Source organism: Leptosomus discolor, chromosome 2, assembly GCF_034619465.1.
Source record: "Leptosomus discolor isolate bLepDis1 chromosome 2, bLepDis1.hap2, whole genome shotgun sequence".
NCBI lineage: Eukaryota > Metazoa > Chordata > Aves > Leptosomiformes > Leptosomidae > Leptosomus > Leptosomus discolor.
In genome coordinates this window covers 76,512,475-76,536,720 of record NC_141392.1, presented here as the reverse complement: position 1 = coordinate 76,536,720, position 24,246 = coordinate 76,512,475, and the positions used below count along the sequence as shown (strand labels likewise).

General features: G+C 42.0%; 2 protein-coding genes across 2 annotated transcripts in view; both read right to left on the bottom strand.

The window, feature by feature from the left end:
* Window positions 1–2,431: 2,431 nt before the first annotated feature.
* Window positions 2,432–12,805, bottom strand: ZBTB24 (zinc finger and BTB domain containing 24). Its single transcript, XM_086461306.1, has 7 exons — window positions 12,786–12,805; window positions 10,029–11,028; window positions 9,442–9,609; window positions 9,192–9,275; window positions 7,736–7,819; window positions 5,327–5,408; window positions 2,432–4,413 (listed from the first exon to the last, which is right to left on the bottom strand). The coding sequence occupies exons 2-7, from the start codon at window positions 10,999–11,001 to the stop codon at window positions 3,603–3,605; spliced, it is 2,202 nt and encodes a 733-aa protein (XP_086317432.1). The 5' UTR covers window positions 11,002–11,028; window positions 12,786–12,805; the 3' UTR covers window positions 2,432–3,602.
* Window positions 12,806–13,192: 387 nt separating this feature from the next.
* Window positions 13,193–24,246, bottom strand: part of AK9 (adenylate kinase 9) — a 71,282-nt gene continuing 60,228 nt past the window's right edge. The window contains exons 26-35 of the mRNA XM_086460453.1: window positions 22,745–22,958; window positions 21,692–21,893; window positions 20,383–20,529; window positions 18,579–18,799; window positions 17,255–17,451; window positions 16,574–16,743; window positions 15,512–15,610; window positions 15,328–15,430; window positions 14,684–14,798; window positions 13,193–13,395 (exon numbers count right to left, since the gene is read on the bottom strand). Coding sequence (XP_086316579.1) covers window positions 13,193–13,395; window positions 14,684–14,798; window positions 15,328–15,430; window positions 15,512–15,610; window positions 16,574–16,743; window positions 17,255–17,451; window positions 18,579–18,799; window positions 20,383–20,529; window positions 21,692–21,893; window positions 22,745–22,958 — 1,671 coding nt within the window. The remainder of the gene's footprint in view (window positions 13,396–14,683; window positions 14,799–15,327; window positions 15,431–15,511; window positions 15,611–16,573; window positions 16,744–17,254; window positions 17,452–18,578; window positions 18,800–20,382; window positions 20,530–21,691; window positions 21,894–22,744; window positions 22,959–24,246) is intronic.

The window sequence follows — 24,246 nt, the reverse complement described above, 5'->3', positions numbered from 1 at the left end:
AGATGCAAAACTTTACTGAATGACTGAGAAGATCGACGCCAGGCTTAACACCCCTAACGCAAGCAGTCCGTTCGAAAGTTCATGGTGAAGCAGTCATCTCTTCTTCCACTTAGACACTAGGAGGTATTGCTCCAAACCTCCAAGTAGTGCTTTTTTAGTCCCTCTGAGCAGAAAGAGCATAAAACAAGTATTTAAAAAAAAAAAAAAAAAAAAGAAAAAGAAGGCAAACCAACCTTGCAAAGTAACACATGCTGGGGTGAAGCTTCGCCTACTGGCAGGATAACTTACTTTTGCAGCTCATATGAAATAACTCAATATTCATCTATCAAAACCAAAATGCTGGACTGGAAGGCCTGCTGGTCTAATCCACACTGCCAGCACCTCACCTTTCACACACAGAACAGCAAACTCTTGAACTTCAGAGTGTAGAGGTCAAGAAATGCTACTTACAGCTAATCCATGACTGTAACTCGGAAGCAGAGTAAGCACGCACACAACAGTCAAATACACGCTCAACAGTGTGTTTGCTCTGCCTCTCTGGGATTTGTTTCAACTTTCACCTGGAGAACCAGCCAAAATCTTCAGAAAAAGACAAAATTTCATAAACTTGCATTGGGAAAAAGAATAGTAAAGTCCTGTTAGAGTTCAATTACACTGGATAACTTAGAAATGGAGTAGAAGAAACAGACAATAGTGTCAATTGCTCACAAAAATGGATCTTTCTGTAGTCATCTTACTGTCTTGCATTTATGTCTAAAATCCTAATCTCATTTTAACATAGTAAGCAGTGAGATGGATTTGCTAAGATTAGTCTATGTGAGAAAATGAGAAGTTAAGATGTTTACTGGCTAAGGAGTAAAGAAATTGAGAGCTGCTTTGAAATGCAGTTTTGAAGGGATGCATATTTTTGCTAAGTAGTTCTTAGTGGCAGCTGGACTAAAAAGCAAAGCAGAAGGGGGTTCCTTTCAAATTCAAAGCAATCCTAGGCGTCGTTTGCAGCCTTAAAAATGCACACACAGAAGAGGGACTTATTTTAATCTTTAATTGAAATTCACTAGCAAGGAAGCAAATGGTGTCAAAAAAGCAACATTTGTGGTACAAAAAACCACGAGCTGCTCAAGTGCAGTTACATTACTGGTAGTCTTAGAATTTAGCTTGTAACCAGCCTTTAAGCATTTCAGGATTCACAAATATATGTGGCAGAGAAGGAACTCCGTGCAAGCTCCTGTAAACTTACGACCAGACAGTATTATGGCTGCACAGTACAGTATTTTAGATTAAATCAAAAGCTGTTAGGATGACAACACCAGAATATTTACTGTAAACTTAAATTTATACAATTAATCAATAAGATTTTTGTGGATGTTGTAACACACTTTACTGTATTTTTTCATGTTCTTACAGTATCAAGACCTCAAGCTTGTGAGGTACAACTGAAGTTCTCTTTGGTGACAGGAAATATAGAAATTTTATTTCTCCATTCTGAGAGAAATGAAAAGGTGAAAAGCCTAGATAAGAGTTTTGGGGGGGGATGGTTTGGGGTTTTTTGTTTTGCATTAATGTATTCCCACTCTTCATGATCCATTTATATAAAAACTGATTTAGCACTTTGAAAAAAATGGAGCTACTTACCCAAACTCCTGCAGCATGCGGTCAGGAGCTGGCCAAGTTGTCTGGGCCTGAGTGAGTCATCCAGAATTTGGGCTCCCAGAACAAGCCAGACATTGCCATACTGGACTGAGGGCAGCAGAACTCCACCAAGGTGATTAAAGAGCTGGAGGACATGATGGAAAAGGCCGAGAGAGCTGGGTTTGTTCAGGCCTTAGGAGCAAAAGGCCTTGGGAGGACCTTACTCCTGTCTTCAGCTACCTAATGGGACGGTGTAGAGAAGACACTCCTTGGAGGTGAAGTGGTAGGACGAGAGGCAGTGGACACAAACTGGAACATGGGAAATTCTAATTAAATACAGGAAACATTTTTTTCACTGAGAATATGGTCAAACACTGGAACTGGTGGCCTAGAGAGGCTGTGGATGTCCACCCCGGAAGTGTTCAAAACTCAACCAGACAACAGCGACGTGATCCAGGCACAACTGCTTTGAGGAAGGTGACGGACCAGATGGCCTCTGGAAGTCCCTTCCACCTTAAATTATTCTGTCATCCTACGCACTGGGCTTTTATGCCATTGGGTCTCTCTGGGCTGTCATATAAGCCAAGCACGTACTAAGATCTTTTGTTTTTAAAGTCACCTTAAGTTTTACTTTTTTCATTTGTTAAAACCTAAGACCTCAAAGTAAATCACAAGTAAGACATTTTAAAACTGAAGTGACGATTGAGCGCATTGCTTTAAGTACCAGCGGCATCTGGATTTTAACGCACTAGCACACGATGTGCGATGTCACCAGTAGCCGAACTTGAAAATGCAAAGCATGTATTCTGGCATGGCTTTTTATTAAGACATCAGATCTTTTTTGTTAGCAGTCAGTCAGTCATTGAAAACAATCAGTACACATCTAATCTAGTCAGCGAAAATAGCTGTACAACTTCGACGCGATATGCCCCATTTATATAGCTCATTATGCTCTGAAGCAATTCTATTCATTGTTTAAGTCCCCACAAAAACAATTACCAGCTTTAACATATATTGAAAGTAACATTACATTCTGCTCTCCAAAGTACAAAATATAACGCTTTAAATACACACTGCCTCCTAAACTTAGACTGAATCCTGTCAGGGGGAGAATTTTGCACTTCAACAGACAGTGCCTTCAACATCAAGAGCTCTTCAAAGTGCTTGGCAGAGCCTGTGAACGCTATCCCCACTTACTAGATGATGAAATAAGGCACAGAGGTCAACTACGCGGCCCACAGTCACACAGAGAGCGAGTGGCAGAACTTAACAGAGCAGGATTTGGGCTTTTCAGTTGTCCAGTGTAACCACATCTCACTGCCACTATCCAAGTGCAATGGCTTAAGCATTTCTGAGGAGCAAAACTCGCACAGCATACAGTAAACAGAAGGGGTGATCCAGGGCCCGTCAAAGGCTGCAAGAATTTTAACCCAACCCAAACAAATCTGGTAGTTAATAAATCAAAATGCACTTCAGGGAATAACCATGCAGAAAACCTGCAGAGAGAAAGCTCATTAAACGTAAGACATACAGTGTTAGCTTTGCAAAAAGTACTCGTTATCTCAAGCTTGACAGCAGTTCAGGTAACATTGACTTCATCAGAGAAGTCGTACTTTCTGATCAGCAGGCGTCTTAAACACTGTTCTTCTACCAGCAGGGTACACTGGAGAGTCACGCAGAAATGCAAGTGAGGGGCCAAATATCTCCTCAGTAGGCATGGATGTGTACGAGGCACACAAAACCACATTAATCGCTTGTGAGGTATGGACTAAGTGGTAGAGAAACACCAATCTGGAAAAATAAAAAAAAGTCTAAAATAAATTAGGTTAAGAAAACTTAAAGTCACCCATCAAAATCACTAAGAAACGCATCTCCAGATGGATTATACTGCAGAAAACAAGGAGCGATACGTGTCATCGCTGCTTGGATGAGAAGTGTGCTATAGCCTAGCCCTCTGATGGCAAATAAGCATTTCAGAAGGCCTGTCCCTGAATAGGATGCTCGTGAGATGACTCATTTACTGCCAGAGGCTGCTGACAGGATTCAGAAACATGTACACTTTGACTCTGTTCTTCACTGATCTGATGGGAAGGAACCGCATCTTGGCTAGAGCGAGACTGTTGACTTGATCCCTGAGTCAGCTGCATGGGCTGAGCTGGATGTGAAGATCCTGCTAAGTGGATTTCTTCATTTTGTCCTTGATGGGCATGGAGATGTTCCAGCGCTTCCTTGGAAAGAGTGATGACATGCATTTGTTCAGGCTGGGCAGTCTGTATTTGGTTTGCAATCATATTGATACTTTGGATTTGCTCCGCTTGCTCCTGCTGAGCTGAAAGCAACAAGTTTTGCAAGTGCTGCGGCGGCTGAGCAAGCAGCGTGAGGTTAGCAGCCTGCCCTGGTGTCATCTCTGGGGCACTTTCTGCAGTAACAATGCTAATGCCCTGATTATGACTAGGCATGAAGTTTATATTATGTACCGCATCTGTAACCAGCAGCTGAATTTCCTGCCCTCCAGAGGTGGCAAGTCGATACTGCTGCAGCTGAAGAATGTTTCTCACTTCTGAATTAGTGTTGGTGCTTGGGGCAGCGCTGGCTTCCTGAAGCTGCTTTTCCTTGCTATGAATTTTCAAATGAGACTTCAGGTTGTCCAGACGAGCAAACTGCAAACTACATTCCTGGCAGGAGAAAGGCTTTTTGCCCGTGTGTAAGATACAGTGTCTTCTCTTAGCACTGGAATCAGAAAAGGATTTTCCACAAATACCGCAAGAATATGGCTTTTCTCCTCTGCAAAAGAAGGTATTTGATCTCATTAAAACGCCCACTTTGGCAGTGCTGCTTTCAGCAACTTATTACAGAATATAAAACTTAAATTATTGCTTTGTTTTGCTAAATCATAAGGACTGGAGACCAGTGACAGTAAAAACATTCTCTATTTGACTTCCTAATTATTTCTGTTTAACTTCACAAACTGTACAACACTTTCATAGGTATATACTCAAGAGCTACAGAGACAAGGTAACTGCCATCCTACCATAATACCAGAGAGGTACGAACTCCATGCTGCTAGACCTTGACGAGAATGCAACAACTTCCTTCGCACAAGTGTAAGCACTGACCATTTTAAGAACGTTATATTAACAGTTTGGGCTTTAAAACAAAAAGAACAGGCCAAAACCCTAACCTGCTGCCTGATTCAAAGGGATGAGAAATTTTACTGGGAACATTTTCTTTTACATGAGGCCCACAACAGTTCTCCAGTGATTTAAAATCTGATGTGCCTTTATGCGATACATCACACTGGCACGGGTAAAAGATAACTAATGCTATCTTAAAGAGATATGATAAGACTACAGGGACAATGCTCCAATAACCTCATCACACCATGGCTACTGTTCTGCTGTCAAACAAAAATTCACAGTAAAATTTTCACATAAATAATACAGCAGTAAGTACATTGTCATTAAACAGATACAACATACCAAAGAAGAATCTTACGTCTTAGCACACTAGTATTTAACAGTGCAGTATTTTCCACTACTAATTATTTCTTTAAATAGATTAAGCCAAAAACATTATTTAACCATCCATCCAAAATGCAAACAAGCCCTGACCACTCTATAATTGAACAAGAACTATGTGTAGGGATCAGATTAGAAGTTACATTTTTAAAGAATGTAAGGAAAATTAGACACACTACCTGTGAATTCTAATGTGAGTCTGAAGAGAACTTTTAGCTGTAAACGATTTGCCACAAATTTCACAAGTGAAGGGCTTCTCACCTATCAAAAAGAAATTTGACATCACTTTTGATATAGCACTTCCCATCAATATATAAAGACTTTTAATATTTTACCATACATAGTATCAAATGTGTACTGTCAAATCCTCACGCTTCTGCCATGGGTCAGGGCAGATACCTGAAACTGCATGAACTCACTAGTTAAACGAGGGTATAGTATTTTAAACGCGCATCTCTGGAGTTTCTCCCCTTTGAAGATAAGGACTGAGGTGATCCAAACCCTCAGAGCAACAAAAAAAAATGTACCTGTGATACAGACGCGGGTGTTCCACAGGGAACAGAGAAGTTTGAAAAAGGCTGACCCTGAACTAGTAGGCATTAATGCCGGGCTCACGTGCAGGGTGGGCTCACGTGCAGCACCCTGCACGTGACTAAGCCTGTATTTCCAAACTGAAAAGTGCACCCATTATTGTAACAAGTTGTCTGGCTTCCTATAAGGCTCCATCATCCTAGGCCTTTGATATTCTGGGAACACCAGTCGGAGAAAAACTAAATTATGGTAGGTTGAATAAATTGTGTTTTGTTTTCTGTGGGGTTTTTTTGTGAGTTTTTTGTTTGGTTGGTTGGTTTTGGTTTTTGGGGTTTTTTAACTGCATTTGTAATTCTTGTGTCTAATTGAGTAGAAGCAGAGGAGCCAAATTAAATCACAAAAGGGTTCACAAGAAATAGATACTACCCAACCAAAGCGAATCCTAATTCACACCAGACCATATTCTTGTTGCACTGAGCTTCCTTAAGACACTAGACGTGAGAATCTGGATCACTGCTGTGGTAATTCACACCATCAAAGCACACTGAAACCGGGGATGGGGCAGCAGCCAGTTTCCAAGGAAGCTTCACATCTAGCACAGAACTGCAACACTTATCAGCTTTCATATGGCTTTGGAGGGCAGGGGTAAAGGATGAGAGAACAAGAAACAGTCGTCAGAAGGGGCCTCTAGTCATCTAGTCCCAGCCTCCCGGTGAAACCAGGAAGAACCTCCTAAGTAGACTGGATTCTTATGGGCCGCTGTTACAAAACCGCTGCCAAAGCAGAACAGTCATATCAGTGTTAACACCTGTCCTGCAAACTCCTTGCTTTTGAGATGGGACAGATCGATTGTTATATCTGCAGCGTTAATACTGGTATCTGGCCTGTCTTTTCTGGAAGCAAAATACATTGCAAGCCAGTTTCTGCTAGAATTCATCTTAGGTCACCTGTTTTTGCAACTTGCCTTGCTAGTATGCTTCCTCTTCTTATTTCCCACCCCCAAACTCATCTCCCACCACATTTATAGAGCTGTATCAGCTCCAGACACAAAACTGTTGTGTGCGTGTGTCAACAAACACTATGTTCTCCTCCACAGAAGATGGAGTATTTGCAAGTATCACACAATAACGCTATTCTGGATACACCAAAAACTCACAAAAGAACAAGTTCCGACCTCATCATATCCCAGGGAATTTAAAGCTGCGTTACTTTCACTGAGAAAGGAAATGAATGAGATATGATACTCAATCTCATACATATTTTATTACAACTGCAGGCAACATGCTTAAGAATAATTTGATTTTCGGAAGAAACAATTGCCACTGTTTATAGCTATTTTAAAAGAAAAAACATTCATACGTCATGTTATGAGCTTACCCTTCAAAGAAAACTATTTTAAGAAGCTTATCCTTTGTTCTCATAAGACGGTAGATCAACATTTTTATCTGTTATCCAGCCACTCAAGTATCACCTTGCCCTCTATATCTCTTAAAAAAACCCCTCTGATGCACTTGCATTAAATCATCCCTCCCAGCCCATCTCCTGCCAACATCTGATTTATTACAGTGCAATAAAAAGGTAAATGGAAATAGTTGTTTTTCTGGTCACCAGCACTTTTTGTAAGCACCCATCCCTCACAGACAGGGGAGCCCAAATCATTTCGGACATACACTTTCTCCTACTTTTCGCTCACTTCAAGCCCCACCTATGCTGGCTGCAGCTCTCCTGATAAACTGAGTTCCCAGTCCAGGATTTTATCGCAGGAGAGTTAACTGGCATTTGCTGCAGCAGGCTTTATAAGAATGGGAAAAAAAAAAAATCCAGCTCTTCCTATAACAGGTGCCGCTTCTGCGCTGTTGTAGTACAAGCTTTTTTGTGCTCCTGTATTCCAACTGTCAAATCTCTTCGTCAGCAATACAGGCATCACTATGTACAAGGAGAGCAGAAGTTCACCCCACGGAGACAAGTGTCATTTGCCTAACGCTGTTTTGCCCGTGTTACTTTAAGAAAAAAAAAACAAACAAACCAAAACTACAACTCACGACGGACAATGTTACCTGTATGCGTTCTTAGATGTTTCTTTAACTGAGCTGCATCCATGAATTTGTGACGACACTGGTTACATTCCGGCAGTGAATGGCCTTGCCACAATAATAAAAAAAGTGTCAGTGCATAAGTGATCCCCTGTACCTCTTCAGTGATCTTTGTTAAAGCATTTTCCTGTAAAATAACCACTTTGATATAATACAGAGATTAAACAAAAGGCGATTCACTGCCTCCTCCCTATCTTAAATAGAGAAATAAGAGTGTGACAATTAATACTATCATGGGCAAAGAGGAGACTGACACCTGCTCCCTCCCCCAAACACACCTTCTCTTGAAGCTTTGAAAATTCTGACTTTTCCCACCACTTCCTCTGTGTGTAGCTTAACCTCCATCCTGCTCCAGAAGAGAGGAGGACACTTCTTAAAGCTTGTTTGACATTACTAGTCCAAAGTAGCAGGAAACCACAAGGCAATTTTGCATAACAGGCAGCGGACACCATTTTTACACAACGCCTAGCTCCTACATAGCACAGACAACAGGGCTAAAACAATCAAGTTTTACGTCAAATACAGCGTAACTAATTTTTAATCATCATAAGAGCCCTTCTCAATTAACTATTTTTCTAAACATTCCATTTATTATACACCACTTTGCCTTTTTCACCTTATTCATTGTTACATCAAGATACCACACATCACAGAATCACAGACTGGTAGGGGTTGGAAGAGACCTCTGGAGATCATCTGGTCCAACCCCCCTGCTAAAGCAGGATCACCTACAGCAGTTCGACAGGACTGCATCCAGGCAGGATTTGAATGTCTTCAGAGAAGGAGACTTCACAACCTCCCTGGGCAGCCTGTTCCAGTGCTCTGTCACCCTCAACGTAAAGAAGTTTTTTCTCATGTTCAGACAGAACTTCCTGTGCTCCAGTTTGTGCCTGTTGCCCCTTGTCTTGTTGCTGGGCACCACTGAGAAGAGCCTGGCCCCATCCTCTTGACTTCCATCCTTTAGATATTTATAAGCATTGACAAGGTCCCCTCTCAGTCTTCTCCAGGCTAAAGAGCCCCAGGTCTCTCAGCCCTTCCTCATAGGAGACAGGCTCCAGCCCCCTCATCATCCTCGTAGCCCTCTGCTGGACTCTCTCCAGTAGCTCCCTGTCCCTCTTGAACTGGGGGGCCCAGAACTGGACACAGCACTCCAGATGTGTCCTCACCAGGGCAGAGTAGAGGAGGAGGATGACCTCCCTCAACCTGCTGGCCACACTCTTCTGAATGCAACCCAGGATGCCGTTGGCCTTCTTGGCCAAAAGGGCACATTGCCAGGTAGCACTGCTGGCAGATTGCTCTGCACGTCAGGGAAGCAGAGACCAAATACATCACTGAAGAAGAATTTTCAGCCTTAGCCCATCTTTAGGAGGACAAACCAGCACAGACCGTAAGCCAGCTCTTTGACCCAAACTTGCCATACCTGTGTGTACTCGATAGTGGCTCTTGAGCTGTCTTTTTTGGCTGAAGTACTTCCCACACTGGTCGCACGTAAAAGCCTTCTGCCCTGGAGAGAAAATGACTTATTAAAACATAAGCCACATCAAAAGCAAGCGTAAGGAAATAAATAAATAAATAAATAAACCAGCACACACGAGAGTGAGCAGAAATACCTTTTTTTAGAAAACCAAATTCTTAAGGGAGAGAGATTACATTTGCCTTGAAATATTTACCTGTATGTAGGCTCATATGCTCCAGAAGGGAATGCTTTGTTGTCAGAGCCTTACTGCAGATGGTGCACCTGTACGGCCGCTCTCCAGTGTGCATCCGCTCGTGGACTTGAAGAGAATGCTTCTGGGAAAAGCCTTTGCCACACTCACTGCATTTAAAAGGGCGCTCCCCTAGAAGCAAAAAAATGACATTTTTAAGCAGAGATGCATTATTTCTCACTAGATATTCTAAGCTGGTAGTGAAATGCATTGCAATGTAGCAGCTACTAAAAATGGCTTTTGTGTAGTGGCAAGAATTAAAGAGACAAGCTCCACACAGCAGTAAAATAATTCCTTAAGTATTGCTACATAACTCAAGTGTTTAAACAGAGAAATGATTAACTGAACTGCAATCAAAGTAAGACATACAGGCTATGAGATCTGCTGACAAGAATAAACCAGCGCACACAGGCGGCCCACCATAACTTAGATCAGCATGCTAGTTTGGACAGCTCTTGCTGTAGACAACAGCCCACGTTTCAACAACTAGCTCGCATCTAGCAACAAGTCACTAAGCCCTAACCCAAAAGCAGCAGTCCCTTAACGCCTACCTGTATGGCTTCGCTGATGAATAGCTAAGAAGTGATTATATTTAAATACTTTGCCACAGTCTTTACAGCGAGCTTCAGAACCTGCACGTTTTCTTTTTCCGTCGGTTCTCTTTGCCAGTCCTTTCTCATCCTCATCACCGATAAGTTTATAATCTTTCAGTTTAATTGATCTCCTTATTCTACGTTTGCTGTAACGGCTCTGAGTGCTCTGCACTCCTTCAGATTTGGGATCATAATTCTCATCTTTCTCAGCTGACAGATCGACAGCAGCTTCTGACCCACAAGCAGGTTCATTTTCTTCTGCATCTTTCCTCACTGCAGCCTGTTCGCCGGCAACCATTTCTTCAGCTGCAACGTCTGTTTTCATAAAATTTTGCTTATTTTGCATGGAGTTGTTCTCTCTCAGCTGCACATCTTCGGCAAAATTTGCTCCTGATTTTTCTTCTTGGACATTCCTGACTTTCCTCGGTCGCCCTCGTTTTCGCTTTGGTGGATCTTCATTTTTCTTGTCGCTTGCGACAATGGCTACAGAGGCTCCGCTGTGAGCCGGAGCTGGCACCGCACCACCTGGGCTACGGCTGGCCTGATAGTCCGTACAGGCCCACACCAAGTCAGTCACTTTCAGCAGCTGTGCAGTAGCCAGAATTTGTTCCGTGCTTTTTTCACTGGCACGGAGGCAACCAGTGTAGATGAACTCCAGCAGCGCTCCAAAGGTGTCTGCAACCATTCCCTCCAACACGTAAATTGACTGCCCTATTTCACCCTCATCTACAAACATCATTGAGAAGTATTCGCTGCTGGCAGCAAGCAAAGCTTTATGGGCTCTGAATTGCACATTTTCCACTATTAGAGTAATGTCACAAAGAAAATCCTTTTTCCTTTGTTCTTCAAAATTAGCTAGAATGGTATCTTTGTGAGCTTTGGAGTGGATGACGACCAGTTTCTCAGAGGCATCAGGTGTCGTTTCTGCCATTTTTATTGTGAAGATGAAAGGAGGTGCCTACAAGAACAGAACAGCTTTAATAATGAAATATTTTAGAAGTCTGCATTATAAGACACCAAATATCATTTGCTTTACCAGTCAGAGTTCAACAGTTTCTGAAGCAATTCTGAAGCCTCTGAACTTTCTTTCAAAAATTCAGCACTAATGCTGACAGATTTTCTTCAAAAAGTGTTTTTAGATCTTAAGAAATGGCTACAGATAGTTTATTCTATTATTTCACTTGTTTATCTCTAATGTACTGTGAACTGTATAGTGTCTAAAAAAAATTGGCTACCCCTTCTGAAAACTCCTTTCACAACTAAAACAACCGGGCAAAAAGAACTCTTTGTTCACAGCTCCTAAGTGGAAACAAATAACGAAAAAAAAAAAAAGTCAACTGCAGATGCCACATTTGAGATTGTTCAAGGACAAGGCTACAAAATCCTGTAATCAATGACAAAGCTTCACCAGCATCAGTGTGGCAGGACTCCATGACTTCTTTTACCCACTTCTATCCTGGAAATTTCACTTTCAGAACAATTACCTGCTAAGCTTCAGCCTATGGAGGTAGGCAATAAAAGCAGAAAACCAACAGCTTTTTAAAGAGCTGTGTCTAAAATAGGGTTGACCATTAACCATCAGTTTGGCTTGCTAAGATGCTTCTATTGTAAATATGCAAAAATTAAAAACAAGCAAAAAAAACAAACCAGCCATTTCAGAAGAATCCACCAACTACTACTACGGAAGAGACGTGAACATTTCAAGAGGATCAGCTGAGCTGAAGGTGAAACAGATCAGCTACCTGCCATCCTAAATTGCAAAACTGTCACATTAAATGCAAATACATTTTTATATTTGGTGAGCGCAACAGTTCCCATTGCCTGCACGAATGCTGGGAGAAACACCACGTGCTACATACAGACGATACCTAAATGCTACCGAGGTGGTCAACAAGTGAGTTTTTAAGGCCCATTCAGCTGCCAAACAGTTCTTGCCAGAGCCAGACTGCTCTGTCTGGGGGCGATGCCCGATGTCGCCCATGTCGCTGGAGCACCCTAAGGCAGGGCCGCAGGTCTGACCCAACTCTGCCCTACAGCGCACCACGGAGCTCCCGAGGAGCCGCTGCCAGCTCCGCCTGCGGGCGCCCCCCCGCACCCACGTGTGTCCGGACAGGGTCACAGGTGTTTTGATCACATGAAGGACTTTGGTATTCAATCACGAGGTGACATCATTAGTAATTTGACGGCAAAACCCAAACCAGCAAGCCTACCTAAAAACCCCTAGGAACTCTAGGGCAGGGCTGCCTGTAGGGGCACGTCCGTAAGGCACCCGCACCGCCAGCGGCGTGGTCGGGCACCCCCAGCCGCCCGGGCGCTCTGGGGGGCTCACCCCGCCTAACGGAGCACGGCCACCGACGGCAGGCCCCGCTCGGCCCGCGGAGCACGCCGCACTGCGGATCGGGGGGGAGGCCACAGCACCCGCGGCCGGGAGCGGAACCGAGCCGAGCCCAGCCCAGAGGAGACTGCCGGCACCGCCACCCCCGCACCATTTAATCCCCGAGCTCCGCAACCCGCTCCCGCAGGTTCCGGCCGCCCCCCCCGGCGGGCCGAGGCAGTGCCGGGGGAGGGAGCGGCGCCCGCGGCCCAACCCCGCGGTGCTGGCAGGGAGCGCAAACCCCCAGCCCAGCTGCCGCCCTCCCCGGAGCCCCGGCGGCGCCTGGGTGTTGTAGGGGGGGGGGGGGGGGGGTGTGTCTCCCGGCGGCGCCCGGCACTCACCGCTCCGCCGCCAGGCCCCCTCTGCGCAACCCCCAACGCACTTCCGGCCCGGGCGCACCCGCGCGCCTTGCGTCCTGACGTACGGCGCCGCGCACACCGCGGTGGGCCCCGGACGCAGCGAGAGCCGCCTGCCCAGCCCCGCCCCGCCCGGCCCCGCCCTCCTTCTGCGCGTGCACCGGCGAGGCGCACCGCCCCGCCGCGTGGCTGCAGTAATAAGGATTAAACGAGGCGTTACGTAAAACAAGAGATTTTAATTTTAAGATTTCGTGGTTAAGAAACTGGCCCTAGGAAGCGTGACGTTGTTCACCGGCCGCGTTCCGTCAGCGCAGGCGGTGGATGGCGACGCTCCTTGCGTTACATCAGCGGAACTACGCGGGGGGGGGGGTGGGCAGGCACACGCGGCCGCGCTACAGCAGGCCGGGGCCGGCGCCTCTGAGGGCGAGGAAAGCTCGCAGCCTGCCGTCAAAGCCCGGGGGCCTGCGCCGCGGCTCCCGGTAGGGCCCGGCCATGGCCGCCCCCAGGTAGGGGACGAGCTGGCAGTGCTCCACGAAGCGCGCCAGCTGCCGCCGGTACGCCTGCCGCGCCGGGCCCGAGCTCCGGGGGTTGTGGGCTGCAAGAGGAGAAGCGGTGGGTTAGCGCCCCCTGCCAGCGCGGGGGAATTACCGTGCGGACATTTCAAGCGATCGAGGCGACGCCTGACGTTTTCGGCCTTGGTGTGGGTCAAACTGCCAAAGCAACGCACCAGGTGGGGTGGCTCAGAGGTCCCCAGCTCCAGAAGGGTAACGACACTGGGGAAGACCGAGGCTTTTGTAAACAAAGAAGCAACAAACACTTCAGCCGCCATCAGCTTCCCATTCCCCGGCCGCGCGGGGCTGGTGGTATTCTGGGTGCCGACAGATTTGGGTAAGGCGGCACGCACCCTGAAATGGCGCCGTGCGGGGACAGCCCAGGCGCGGCCTGGCTGGCGCTGGGCCGCCGCGTCTTTGGCACAACTGTTCTATGACCTAAAAGCCCACAAAAAATCATGAGCTGCCTGAACGTTCAGAGGAGGAAGGAAATGCCACCCAAGACCGTCGCAGTGAAGATGGTGTTCTTTAGTTCCTTTCTCACCTCTCTGCCCTATGCCGTATTTTGCCAATTAAATAACGAAGTTAAAAATCATCAACGTGGCGATCCTCTGAATCACGTTAGTATTCGGGTCTGCCCAGATAACTTGACAAATAACCAGAGCGATAAACAACATTTCATTTCTCTGTGCTAAAAACTTTAAAATCTAATTAAATCTGCATGGATATCTGTTCTTCCATACTGTGTAACTTAGTGTATCCATACTGAGCCCCTGCCAGAGAAGGGCTTTTTTTGAAAATGACGGCTGTTCTGTGTGCACTTAAGCCGATTTCCATACAATTAGACCTTTCATTTACCTATTTAGCTGATGTGGTGTTGGAGATGTGTACAATCAGAAAGTTGTCTTCAGGTTATCTGCAAGGCAGGGTTGGTTAGTAAGCTTTATTTGACCACCTGATACAGTTGGAAAAAGGCAACCATTCAGGTACTCTAACCATTCCTCGAGTACTATTTCAGCAGCCTTTTATTACAGTAATTTTAGTCAATTTTTAAGACAATAAAGGTTGTCTATGACTAGTTTAAAATTTAGTACCACCTAGATGATAACATTTTACTTTCTGTGTAAAAACCCCAACAATGCATGTTAGAAATGTTTTAAAGGCCATTAGGTTGTTGGTGATAAAATGTCATTCAAGTCTAGTGATTTATGAGAGATCACTTACCTGTCTACCCATCCTGGTAACCCTATTTTCCTCCCTGGTCCTTAACACACTTCCAAGAATAATATAATATAGTTCATTATTTTTATAGCACATTGTTTTATACGTTACCTTTTAAATGGCAGGCGACAAACAGCAGAGCAGTTTTTTTTACACTGAGGAATGGGAACTTTGGCTTTAAGCAGCCTACTTCATTCAGAGCTTTTATCAGAGAAGTTGCTACTCCCTAAAGAAAGAAAACAGCTTTGGAAGAACCATTACAGAAATCTAGAACAAAAATATATTCAAAGCTTGATCCTGTTGTCATGCAAATCTAACAATATAGGATGATATCTAAGTTGGTATAGTATAAAATAGGGAGGGAAGTGACCATGAACCATTTTTAATTTCATATTCATGTCTCAAAATGTAAGCAACTATTCTTAAATGATCCCAGACAGGCTTGTGCCTATCCTGATGTTAAAAATCAAAGCAAAATGTAATCTTACAAGATATGAGAAACAAAAGGGTCAGAAAATCCATCATATAATATTGCAGCTTATTATTCCCCTCTGATGGTCTTGTGTTTTTTCCATTCAAGCTGCAAATATCTATTATTTTAAAGCTTATAAAAAAATTCCTCTCTATTGTAAGTACACCACTTTCAATTTAATATAATCCTGTAAGACTCATATTGCATTAAAAATGAAATAAACTGTGTGGGCTGTACTATATGTTGTAAAATCATGTTTTAAAATAGAAAAGCAAAAACTGGCCTGTTCGAGGTATCCAGCCAAAGGAAGCGCAGTGAGCAGTATTGGCTCCTTTATTGGAGGGAGCTTACGTGGAAGCTTCAGATTCCAGTATTTTTCTGGTAACCTAACCAGGTAAGAAGTAAGCACTTTTAAGATGTATAAACCATGACATGATTAAAGATTAAAATGCAGTTAGTGTATTCACCTCATAAACTTCAGAAGTTTTTCTTCACTTTCAAAAATATATACCTTTTCTCGGTATTTTGCTGCATACTCGATGTTGCCAGGCACTAAAGCTTCGTATCTGAAGAGACAGAGCAAGAAAGACTATTAATTCACCAGAAATGTAAAACATCATTTGTGTGGTGTAAATTCATAAGCTACAGGGAGGCTTCTGGTAATTTAGCAAGCATAGGAACTACAAAAACTGTAGTCCAAGTTTCCACTACGTGACTGACAGTTACAAGGCTCAAAATCTGAGTGAGTCTCTGCCTCTAAATCAGCTTATTAAGGGGCTTTTATAGTGCTTCTTCAGAGCTTCTCTAGTTAAAATGCCAATCATAGTTGTTCAGGAGATTAAGAAGGGAAAGCATAGAATTTACTGTTGCAGTTCTGCCTTGATGACAAATTCCTGCACACTGAGGAATCACAGAATCACAGGATGGTTTGGGTTGGAGGGGGCCTCTAAAGACCACCTAGCTCCAATCCCCCCTGCCATGGGCAGGGTCACCTTCCACCAGACCAGGTTGCTCCAAGCCCCATCCAGCCTGGCCTTGAACACTGCCCGGGAGGGGGCAGCCATAGCTTCTCTGGGCAACCTGTGCCAGTGTCTCACCGCCTTCATAGTGAAGGACTTCTTCCTCATATCTAATGTAAATCTTCCCTCTTTCAGTTTGAAATCAGTGTGACTTTATGGTGGAGCACGCTTATAAAAATCATAATAGCTAGTTTTGCATCTACTAAGGTTTTGTGGGATTCATTTGAACTACTGAAGGCTTATGGTAAACACAAACTATACCCGAGCAGTCTTCATCACAAAAGCCAGCAAGCCAACACAGATCCTTGTAGAACCTGTAGCCATATGAGTTTCAGAAGGTGATTTTACATGGATTTCCAGAGCCACAGGCACAATATAGAGAATGGTAATTGCTTTTCCTATCCAAACCCTGAACACTGTTAAAAAGTGCTTTGAAAGTACTTCCTCACCAATCTGTTAACGTAGGACACATAGTCTGTAACCCAGGTAGTGAAAACTGCAGTGATGTACCTCAGTTTTCCATCTAGGTAAGTGACTGGACAGTATCCCTGCATTTCAGCACTTAGAGGGAATAAGGCGTTCACTTCTGCCCCAGTCAGTTTCCTTGGTAGCATATCTGGTGGTGGGAGAGGGTGAGGTGCCAGTGGTGGCACATAAACCTCTGGTCTGCTCAAGAATTTCTGTAGAAAAAGAAATTAAATGTTTGTGTCATGAAGGAAGCACTGTAAGACTGTTACTCAAACTCCAGAGGACTGTCTCGCACAGTTTAGATACTCGTTTCTTCTACAACGCCTCTCTGGGTGTGTTGGCGCTGCTGCTGCTCTTGGGTAAGTAATTTCTTTTCCAGCCCACTCTCAGTTGAAGTCATCACTCTCCACCCATCATCCATCACTATCCATTGCTGTCATTAGCCACTCTCTACCCCCAGTCTCCCCAAAACGGTTGGAGAAAGGAGGAAACGTTTTCAAATGAATGTTTGACAGTTTGGAAGAGAAGCTTTAGTTTGAATGGACTCTGCCGCATTTTGTCTGCCTAGACGCTTGATAGCAGAGGTATACAGAACAAAAGCTTGAACACTTAACAACTGATTAGTCTAATTCAGATTACATATCGCTTGTTTTTGTGTGGAATCAAAGAATCTAAGCAACAATGTTCCCGTAATCCCCTTCTGACCTGCTTTTTGACACTTACATCCAGTTCTTCCTGTGAAGCCATTTTGTAATAGTGTCCTCGAAACTCTGCAGCGAACTGCAATGACGGCGTTACAGAGCAGTCAACCCATTCTCCCTTTTCTGCAAGGCTGACGGGACAATGCTGTCCGAACTCCCCCAGCCGATACTGCAGCTCTTCGGGAGTGATACATAAATCAGCAATGCCGGCTGCTTTTCCTGTTAATAAAAGCAATCAATGATAATGTTATATTAATGAAAGACATAGAAACATCAAACATTTCTAATCAGAAGTGTTACAGTCCAGAAGATACTGTAATTCATCGTGTGAAAATGGTATAGATCGATATTAAAGTGAAGTTGCAACCCATTTTACCAATTAATTTTAATAACATTTTTCTAGCACTTAAGAAATATAATACTTACTAATAACGTGGGATACTCTGCATGCTTAACTTATTAATCTGTTTTCCCTGGGACAGTTTTATTTATGAGTTATCGTTTTAATCCTCTGTGTTGCTAAGGAACTTTTCAGCTATTATTTTATCTCTTTACATTGGTGGAAAACAGTACAAAGTTTGATGGAAGCCTCTCCTTTATTCATCCATGTCTTGCAAATGCTACAGTCTATCTGGATGAAATATATTTAAAATCTTGAATAAAATGTCATATAAAACCCAAACTACTTTAAAATTGTGCTTTTCAAGGCCAGTGTGAAAAAGTTAAATGAATTAAAATTTTTTTTTTTGCTTATGACTGCAAGTTTTAAGAAGGGTGCAGCCACAGAGCTGTGAAAGTTAAAACCAAAAGGTGGATATAAGATAAGGAAGTCTGTCTGCCCTTCAGAGGAATTCTAGTTAAACTGTACAGGCATGTTTAAAGGGCATATTTAATGCTGACCAATGCTGACACATAAAAATTCAAGTGGGAACTGTGTAATTTTAGACTAAAGTGGTTTTCCTGCCACAGCACAGAAATTAACTCAGATGGCATATTTAACCTTAATTCTGAACTTAGAATTAACATTTTCCTCCTCTTCCCTCTTCCTCCACTGACAAAATGTCAAGGAATCTGCCCTGGCCCATGAGACCTCTGACTTCTTTCAGCTGTATCCTGTTACCCTGTTCTTTGGAGGGTGGCCTCAGACTGTCATGTAGTTGGGTTTGTCTTTGTTCTCTTCACGAGATCTTTTCAAGATCTCTGCAGATGAGATCGAAGAATTTGAGGGTATGTATGTGCTCAAGAATTAGCCTCATCCAAAGCAAGTTGGAGTTGAAATGCACTCAATATATTGCAGTTTCTTAAAGAAATGAGTATTATTCTGAGAAACTTTGTTTTTCTTTTACCTTCTCTTATTCTTTCCAGGTATATCTGGATTTCTTTAACAACCACTTGAACTTCCTGCAGTACTTTGTTCCAGATCCACCACTTGCTCTGAGAGCCATCAATCACACACCAGTTCTGATGCTCCTTCGTATAGTAAGTTCTAATTGCATCAATGTGCTGTTTGTAGCAGGAATTTTTAATAGCTAGAATCTGTGAGCTGTCATGTTCAGGGTAGGGAGGTCTAAAGACGATGAAAAATAACACTGATTTAAGTCTGAAAATTAGATCATTTCATTGAATTTCAGGTGTAAATTCTAGTGTTCACTTTAAGTCCTTTTCACAAAATTCTGCTTATTTGACACTGTGGAACATATTTGAGAAATACAACTTTCTTATCAAGAGCATTAGCAGTTACAGATGACAAGCAGCATACTGCTGATCAGACAGTTATGGTCAGAAACAAAGAACAAATCTTTTGCTATTTATGTCCCAAATACAACTCAATAATTTTGTAAAGGATTTGAAATGTATCAGCGCATGTTAACTGACACACGCTACCAATACACCATTAAACGGTACCCTAGACAAAATGCTATGAGACTTTTAAAATGGAAGTCAATTGTTTATTGAAAAACAGGCTTCATTTGGATTATGCTGTTGTTTGACATCGAGAAGTAGCCATAATCCTTGGATATATTCTGAAAACGGTCTGTCACATTTACATATACGAAAATGAAAATAATCCATCTGACCTTTAAAAATATTATGCAAGACCAAAAGAGATATTTTGACTAGAACATAGAAGCATTTCCTATTATGGTTCTTAATTTAAATGATGCCAAAAAAAAAGATAAACTTCTGTTTTAATAGGATTAATTTCTCTGTAAGTTGTACCTTAGAGAAATATCTGATATTGCACATTTGATTTGTATTTAAGCCTACGAAATGTAATTAGTTTGGTATTTAAAATGAAAAGTTTAAAGTAAATACTTTCAAAAAGACAGCATTAATTTAATTTTTTGCAATGCAAATTGTCTTTAGACTTTCAGTAAACAATTAAGCATTGTACTGATTACTTGATAAAAAGAAAGAGACAAAATGAAAGAGACATGCAATGATGCTCTAAGCTATCTGGAACTTCTTAGAAACACTTCCTCTAATGAGAACCAGGTTCTTATACAATTTAATTTTAAGGTGAATGTTCTGTTCTTTTCAATCCTCTGTTCATAAACTACTTACTGGTCTTCCTCAGAAAACAACCAACAGCTCTTTAAACAGAATATTTATCCCCTTAGAAAAACAAATAAGGGAGCAAGCTGAATTGAAAGGTTTAGATTAGTAACTCATGAATTGTATACATTATGAAAATATGCATTATTTCTATCTTTTTAAAAGAGCTCCAATTAAGACTTAAAAGAGAACTTATTAGATGAAGTATCAATTTTCCTTACGATGATAATAATTGAATTGATGAATAATACACTTCAGCAGCAGAGTGAACTAGTAACATTTCCGATGTATGGTTTCATTAAAACCAATTTAACTAAGCAGTGAGTGCACAGCATTGCACATCTGTGACCTCAGTCATGCAATCTGCCCAGAGCATGCTGCAAATGCCTTATGTCTCCGTTTCTGGTCTATGGAAATCAAAGCATTAGAATCTAGAGGGACTGGTGCCCATGTCTTTTCATATGTGGAGTTCAGAGACAGCTGGGTTATGCACCAGCTTAGATACAGCCTCTCTGGGTATAGCACTGAGACACATAAACAGAGAAATGACAAAACCGTGCAGATAAAAATATTGCTATCAGGGAGCATCACTACCTATTCATGTTTTCCTTGTCCAGCAGTGCTCTTCTGAACACTTCCTTTGTGTCGATTTCCAATTCAAAGATTTTCATTGGAATTATCCTAGCTGATTCCAAGAGGTTTACTTGTTTTCTTGTTACAGGATATCCGTCAATTACAACTCTGCATACAAACAGAAGCAGAAAGACAGTGTTCCTAAGAAGTCTTTTTCTAATTAACCATTAAGACTATGTGTATTCCTAGTACATTCTCAACAGAGACAAAAGTCTACACCTATGCCATGAAGTTATCGCTGCCCTAAGAATTTGCAGTCGAATTAAAAAAAAAAATCAACTAGATAGAGTAAGAAATAGTAAAGAGTAAAGGAAATACACAAAGGGCAAAATGTGTAGAAACATAAGTGGATGGCTCAGACTTGTAAGAAATGTGGACTCTAAAATTCTGACACATCAGTAATTCAGAAGCATAATTTTAACTATGGGAAATCTCCATATGGACTGTGAGGAGTAGTTTTCAAAGTGAAAAGTAAAATTACCTACAGTACTTAAAGTTTTTTTAATCATATTGATGAAGAAATGCTTTTCACATATTGGGCAATGCTGGCAAAAAGTATACTGAAACAATATTCCAGTATTTAACATGAAAGAAAAGTTGAAAGAATTTTGATCTCAAGATCAAATAATTTTCAGAGATTATTCCAGAACTGCCTTTCTCTGTAACAATTCTCCTTTTTTGGGGAGAGGAGTTAAATGTCATGAAATCATGATCATGAAGCTTTTTAAGTCTGCCTAGTTTAGAAGGTGTTTCAGTGGTGGAGGAAGAGCCTAGGAAATCAGGATCACATATGAATGAGGTGGAAAGACTCACTGCTTTCAGTTCCTCCTTAATAACCTCAGTTAACAAAACCAGAAAAAAACCCTTGAGTACTGAACCAGTCTGCATGACCAAAGAGAATCAGATGTGTCCAAGTTGGTACTGGAGTTGGTATAAGAGAGAGAAAATAGTTCTCAAAGGATAATAAAAAGTATTGGCTTATTGACTGAAAAAAGTCAATAAAACTTTCATAAAAGTCAAAAAAACTTTCATAAAGCATATTACTTGGATATACTGGAATATACTTACTTGAAAATTGCAGAAAATTATGCTTCAGTCTGGTTTCCCAGAGTAATGTAAAGAACCTCATTTTGTGTGGGTTATTTTTTTAATGCATAAACCACTGATGTGTTTTAGTGAAATTGTTTTACAGTGATAACATGGGAATCACTGCCTATGAAGGGACTGGCACATCTTGAAAAAACCCCTGAACTCAAAGAAAGACTCTTACCCGGTGGTATGACACACAGGATGCATCAGAGCCACATCTAGAGCCTGGATGGCCAATCCATCAGGTACGGTCCGTCCTTTGTGAAGATGCCGCTTCAACGTAAGAGCCAACTCACTCTCTGGCTGATTATCTAACACTAGCCGTATGGCAGCTCCCATACTCAGGCGCAGTAACCCATATACACTGGCAAATTTCTTGGCAACTGCAAAACATTGTGATTTCAACAAAATGACTTTTATATAAGCAACATCACAACCTAGCAGCCTCTTAAAGTATGTCCTTAGTCTTAGAAGTTAACTGCTCAGCTCATTCCCTGGGTCATTTCCAATGCATAATCTCGGTAAGCGGGTCCTTAACCCTGCTTGGGCCCTTCCCAAACCTTTGTATATGTGCAGAGCATGCCCAATGCACTAACAGCATTCAATTCAGCACAAACCTCAGCAGCAATAGTCAATATTATTACAAAATACCTTAGAAAATATGCTTCCGCTTATACGATATAGTTTGAACCCATCTCTTCTTTTTCTAACACCCTATTCTAATCATTAAGCTGTGGTGTAAGTTGAATTTCCTCTTTTGCAGTTAAAGGCAGAGACCTGTTAATTGAAAGAGTCATAGAGGAAGAAGAGGGAAGAAAGATGGAAATCTTGTTTGGAAACAGACTAGGGAATGTGGAGTTTTGAGTTCTGGACCTTGATCCTAGGAATATTCCTTCATTTTACATTAGATCATTTTGACTGAAAGAAATAAGAAACAGTTAGAAAATAATCAGAAATACTACAAGGGGTATAAATAGTGTAAGTCCAGATTTTCTAAGTGCCAGTCCACGTCACTAACTTCCAAAGAAGGTGATGTAAAATTCAGATGGACAATGCATAAATATCTGACTGTAAAATGAGACACTAGAAAATGCACCTAAACTATTCTATGCCCAGAAAGAAAAGCAGTAAGACCAACAATATTAATGGTTTATGATTTTTTAATAACAGTAATGACAGATACAGCTTCAGTCATTAGATAAGGTTTTGCTTTATAGATAATACTGGCTCCTACCTGTGGTCTTTCCAGATTTTGGAGGTCCCACGATTGCTATCTTAACTGCCACAGCTGGTTTAGGTTTTGGCTGACGAATATATTTGATGGGATTTTTCATAAATTTTTCTTTATTTTCTTTACTTGAAAAGAAATAAATATATTGTCGATGGATTACAGGAAAGACTGTGTTTTCACGGCTTTGTTGTGGCTTGATTACATCTCCTTCACTTAGCTGTAGCATATATAAAATGTGAAGAAGCAGTTGATTAGCTTTGGCAAAGCCTCCTCCCCCTTCATCCTACAGAAGTGGCTTTATAGGCAGGTAGAGGAGTAGCAACTGTATGAAATAAACCATCAAAGCATTCTGAAATGCATACACATGGACATAATATATTGTCCGAGTCTGAGCAACTTCCATACATATGCAATTCTTGTACAAAAAGATGAAGTAAACATTTAAGAGAGAAAGAATATTCACTGTTTCCAGTAGGTGGTACCGTAACACTTTCTGTCTGTCAAGAGCGTGTAGTCAGAGCAGGTATAACACAATTGGGGTTTTTTTGATTTTCAAAGAATAAAGAGAATAATTTTATTCCTCTATGAATTAAAACCACTAACCTGCCTGACAGTAGAAGATACTGTAGTCAGCAGAAGTCACGTACAAATGGAGAGAACAGAAAAGAATATCGATACTTATATTGTGGTGAAGTGTAAAACCACAACAAGGCAAGTCAAAAAAGCTTTTGGTAAAATATATACGCTGCTGATGAAATCTTTTCAAACACTTCAGACAGCCCACTAGAAGGTCTGTAGTGTTGGTGGATCACTGAGATGTAAGAGGAGCACTAATGCAGAAATGGTCATTGCAGAAATTCTAAATTAATTCCTTGCACCCCTGCTCACTGTGGAAGAACTTAGTCATGTGTCTGTTGCAGCCCTTCTTGGAAGAACTGCCCTAAAGCATCAATAAAAGATGTTTTAGAAGTAACTGTTGTCATCTGTAGAAAAATTGCCCAGACCAGGTGGCATTCACCTCGCAGTTCTAAAGGGACTCAGAAGTGAAATTGTTACTGACTAATGTGTAACCTGTTGCTTACGCTGGCCTTCCTTTCACAAAAAAAGGAAAGTGGAGAAAGTGACCGTTTTTTGAAGAGGCCTCCAGGATGGATCCTGGCAAACATAGTCCGGTAAATCTGACCCTGTATTGAGCAAATTGAAATATATTATGGAAAAAAGCAGTAGTTACAGGCATGCATATGAAATAATGTGGAAGAGCCAACTCAGCTTCTTGTAGAGGGAAATCATACCTCACAAATACATTAGTATTCTTTGAAGGAGTCAGTAGATATATAGATAAAATGATCTGGGTGTTACAGTAAGAGATGAGACTGTTCTACTGTGCGACATTACCTTGCCAGACCCTTCTCTGATTCTTCAGTTCCTATTCCTGCATCAAGTCATTTCAGGGTGCTTGGCCTCAGGTTATAAGATGGCAGGAGTCTGTTCTACTGTATATCTGC

Coding starts and splice junctions, on each gene's coding strand:
- ZBTB24 (XM_086461306.1), bottom strand. CDS start 11,001: ATGGCAGAAACGACACCTGATGCCTCTGAGAAACTGGTCGTCATCCAC. Junction 9,276..9,441: donor GCATATGAGCCTACATACAG/GTAAATATTTCA, acceptor TTTTCTCTCCAG/GGCAGAAGGCTTTTACGTGC. Junction 7,820..9,191: donor CCACTATCGAGTACACACAG/GTATGGCAAGTT, acceptor TATTGTGGCAAG/GCCATTCACTGCCGGAATGT.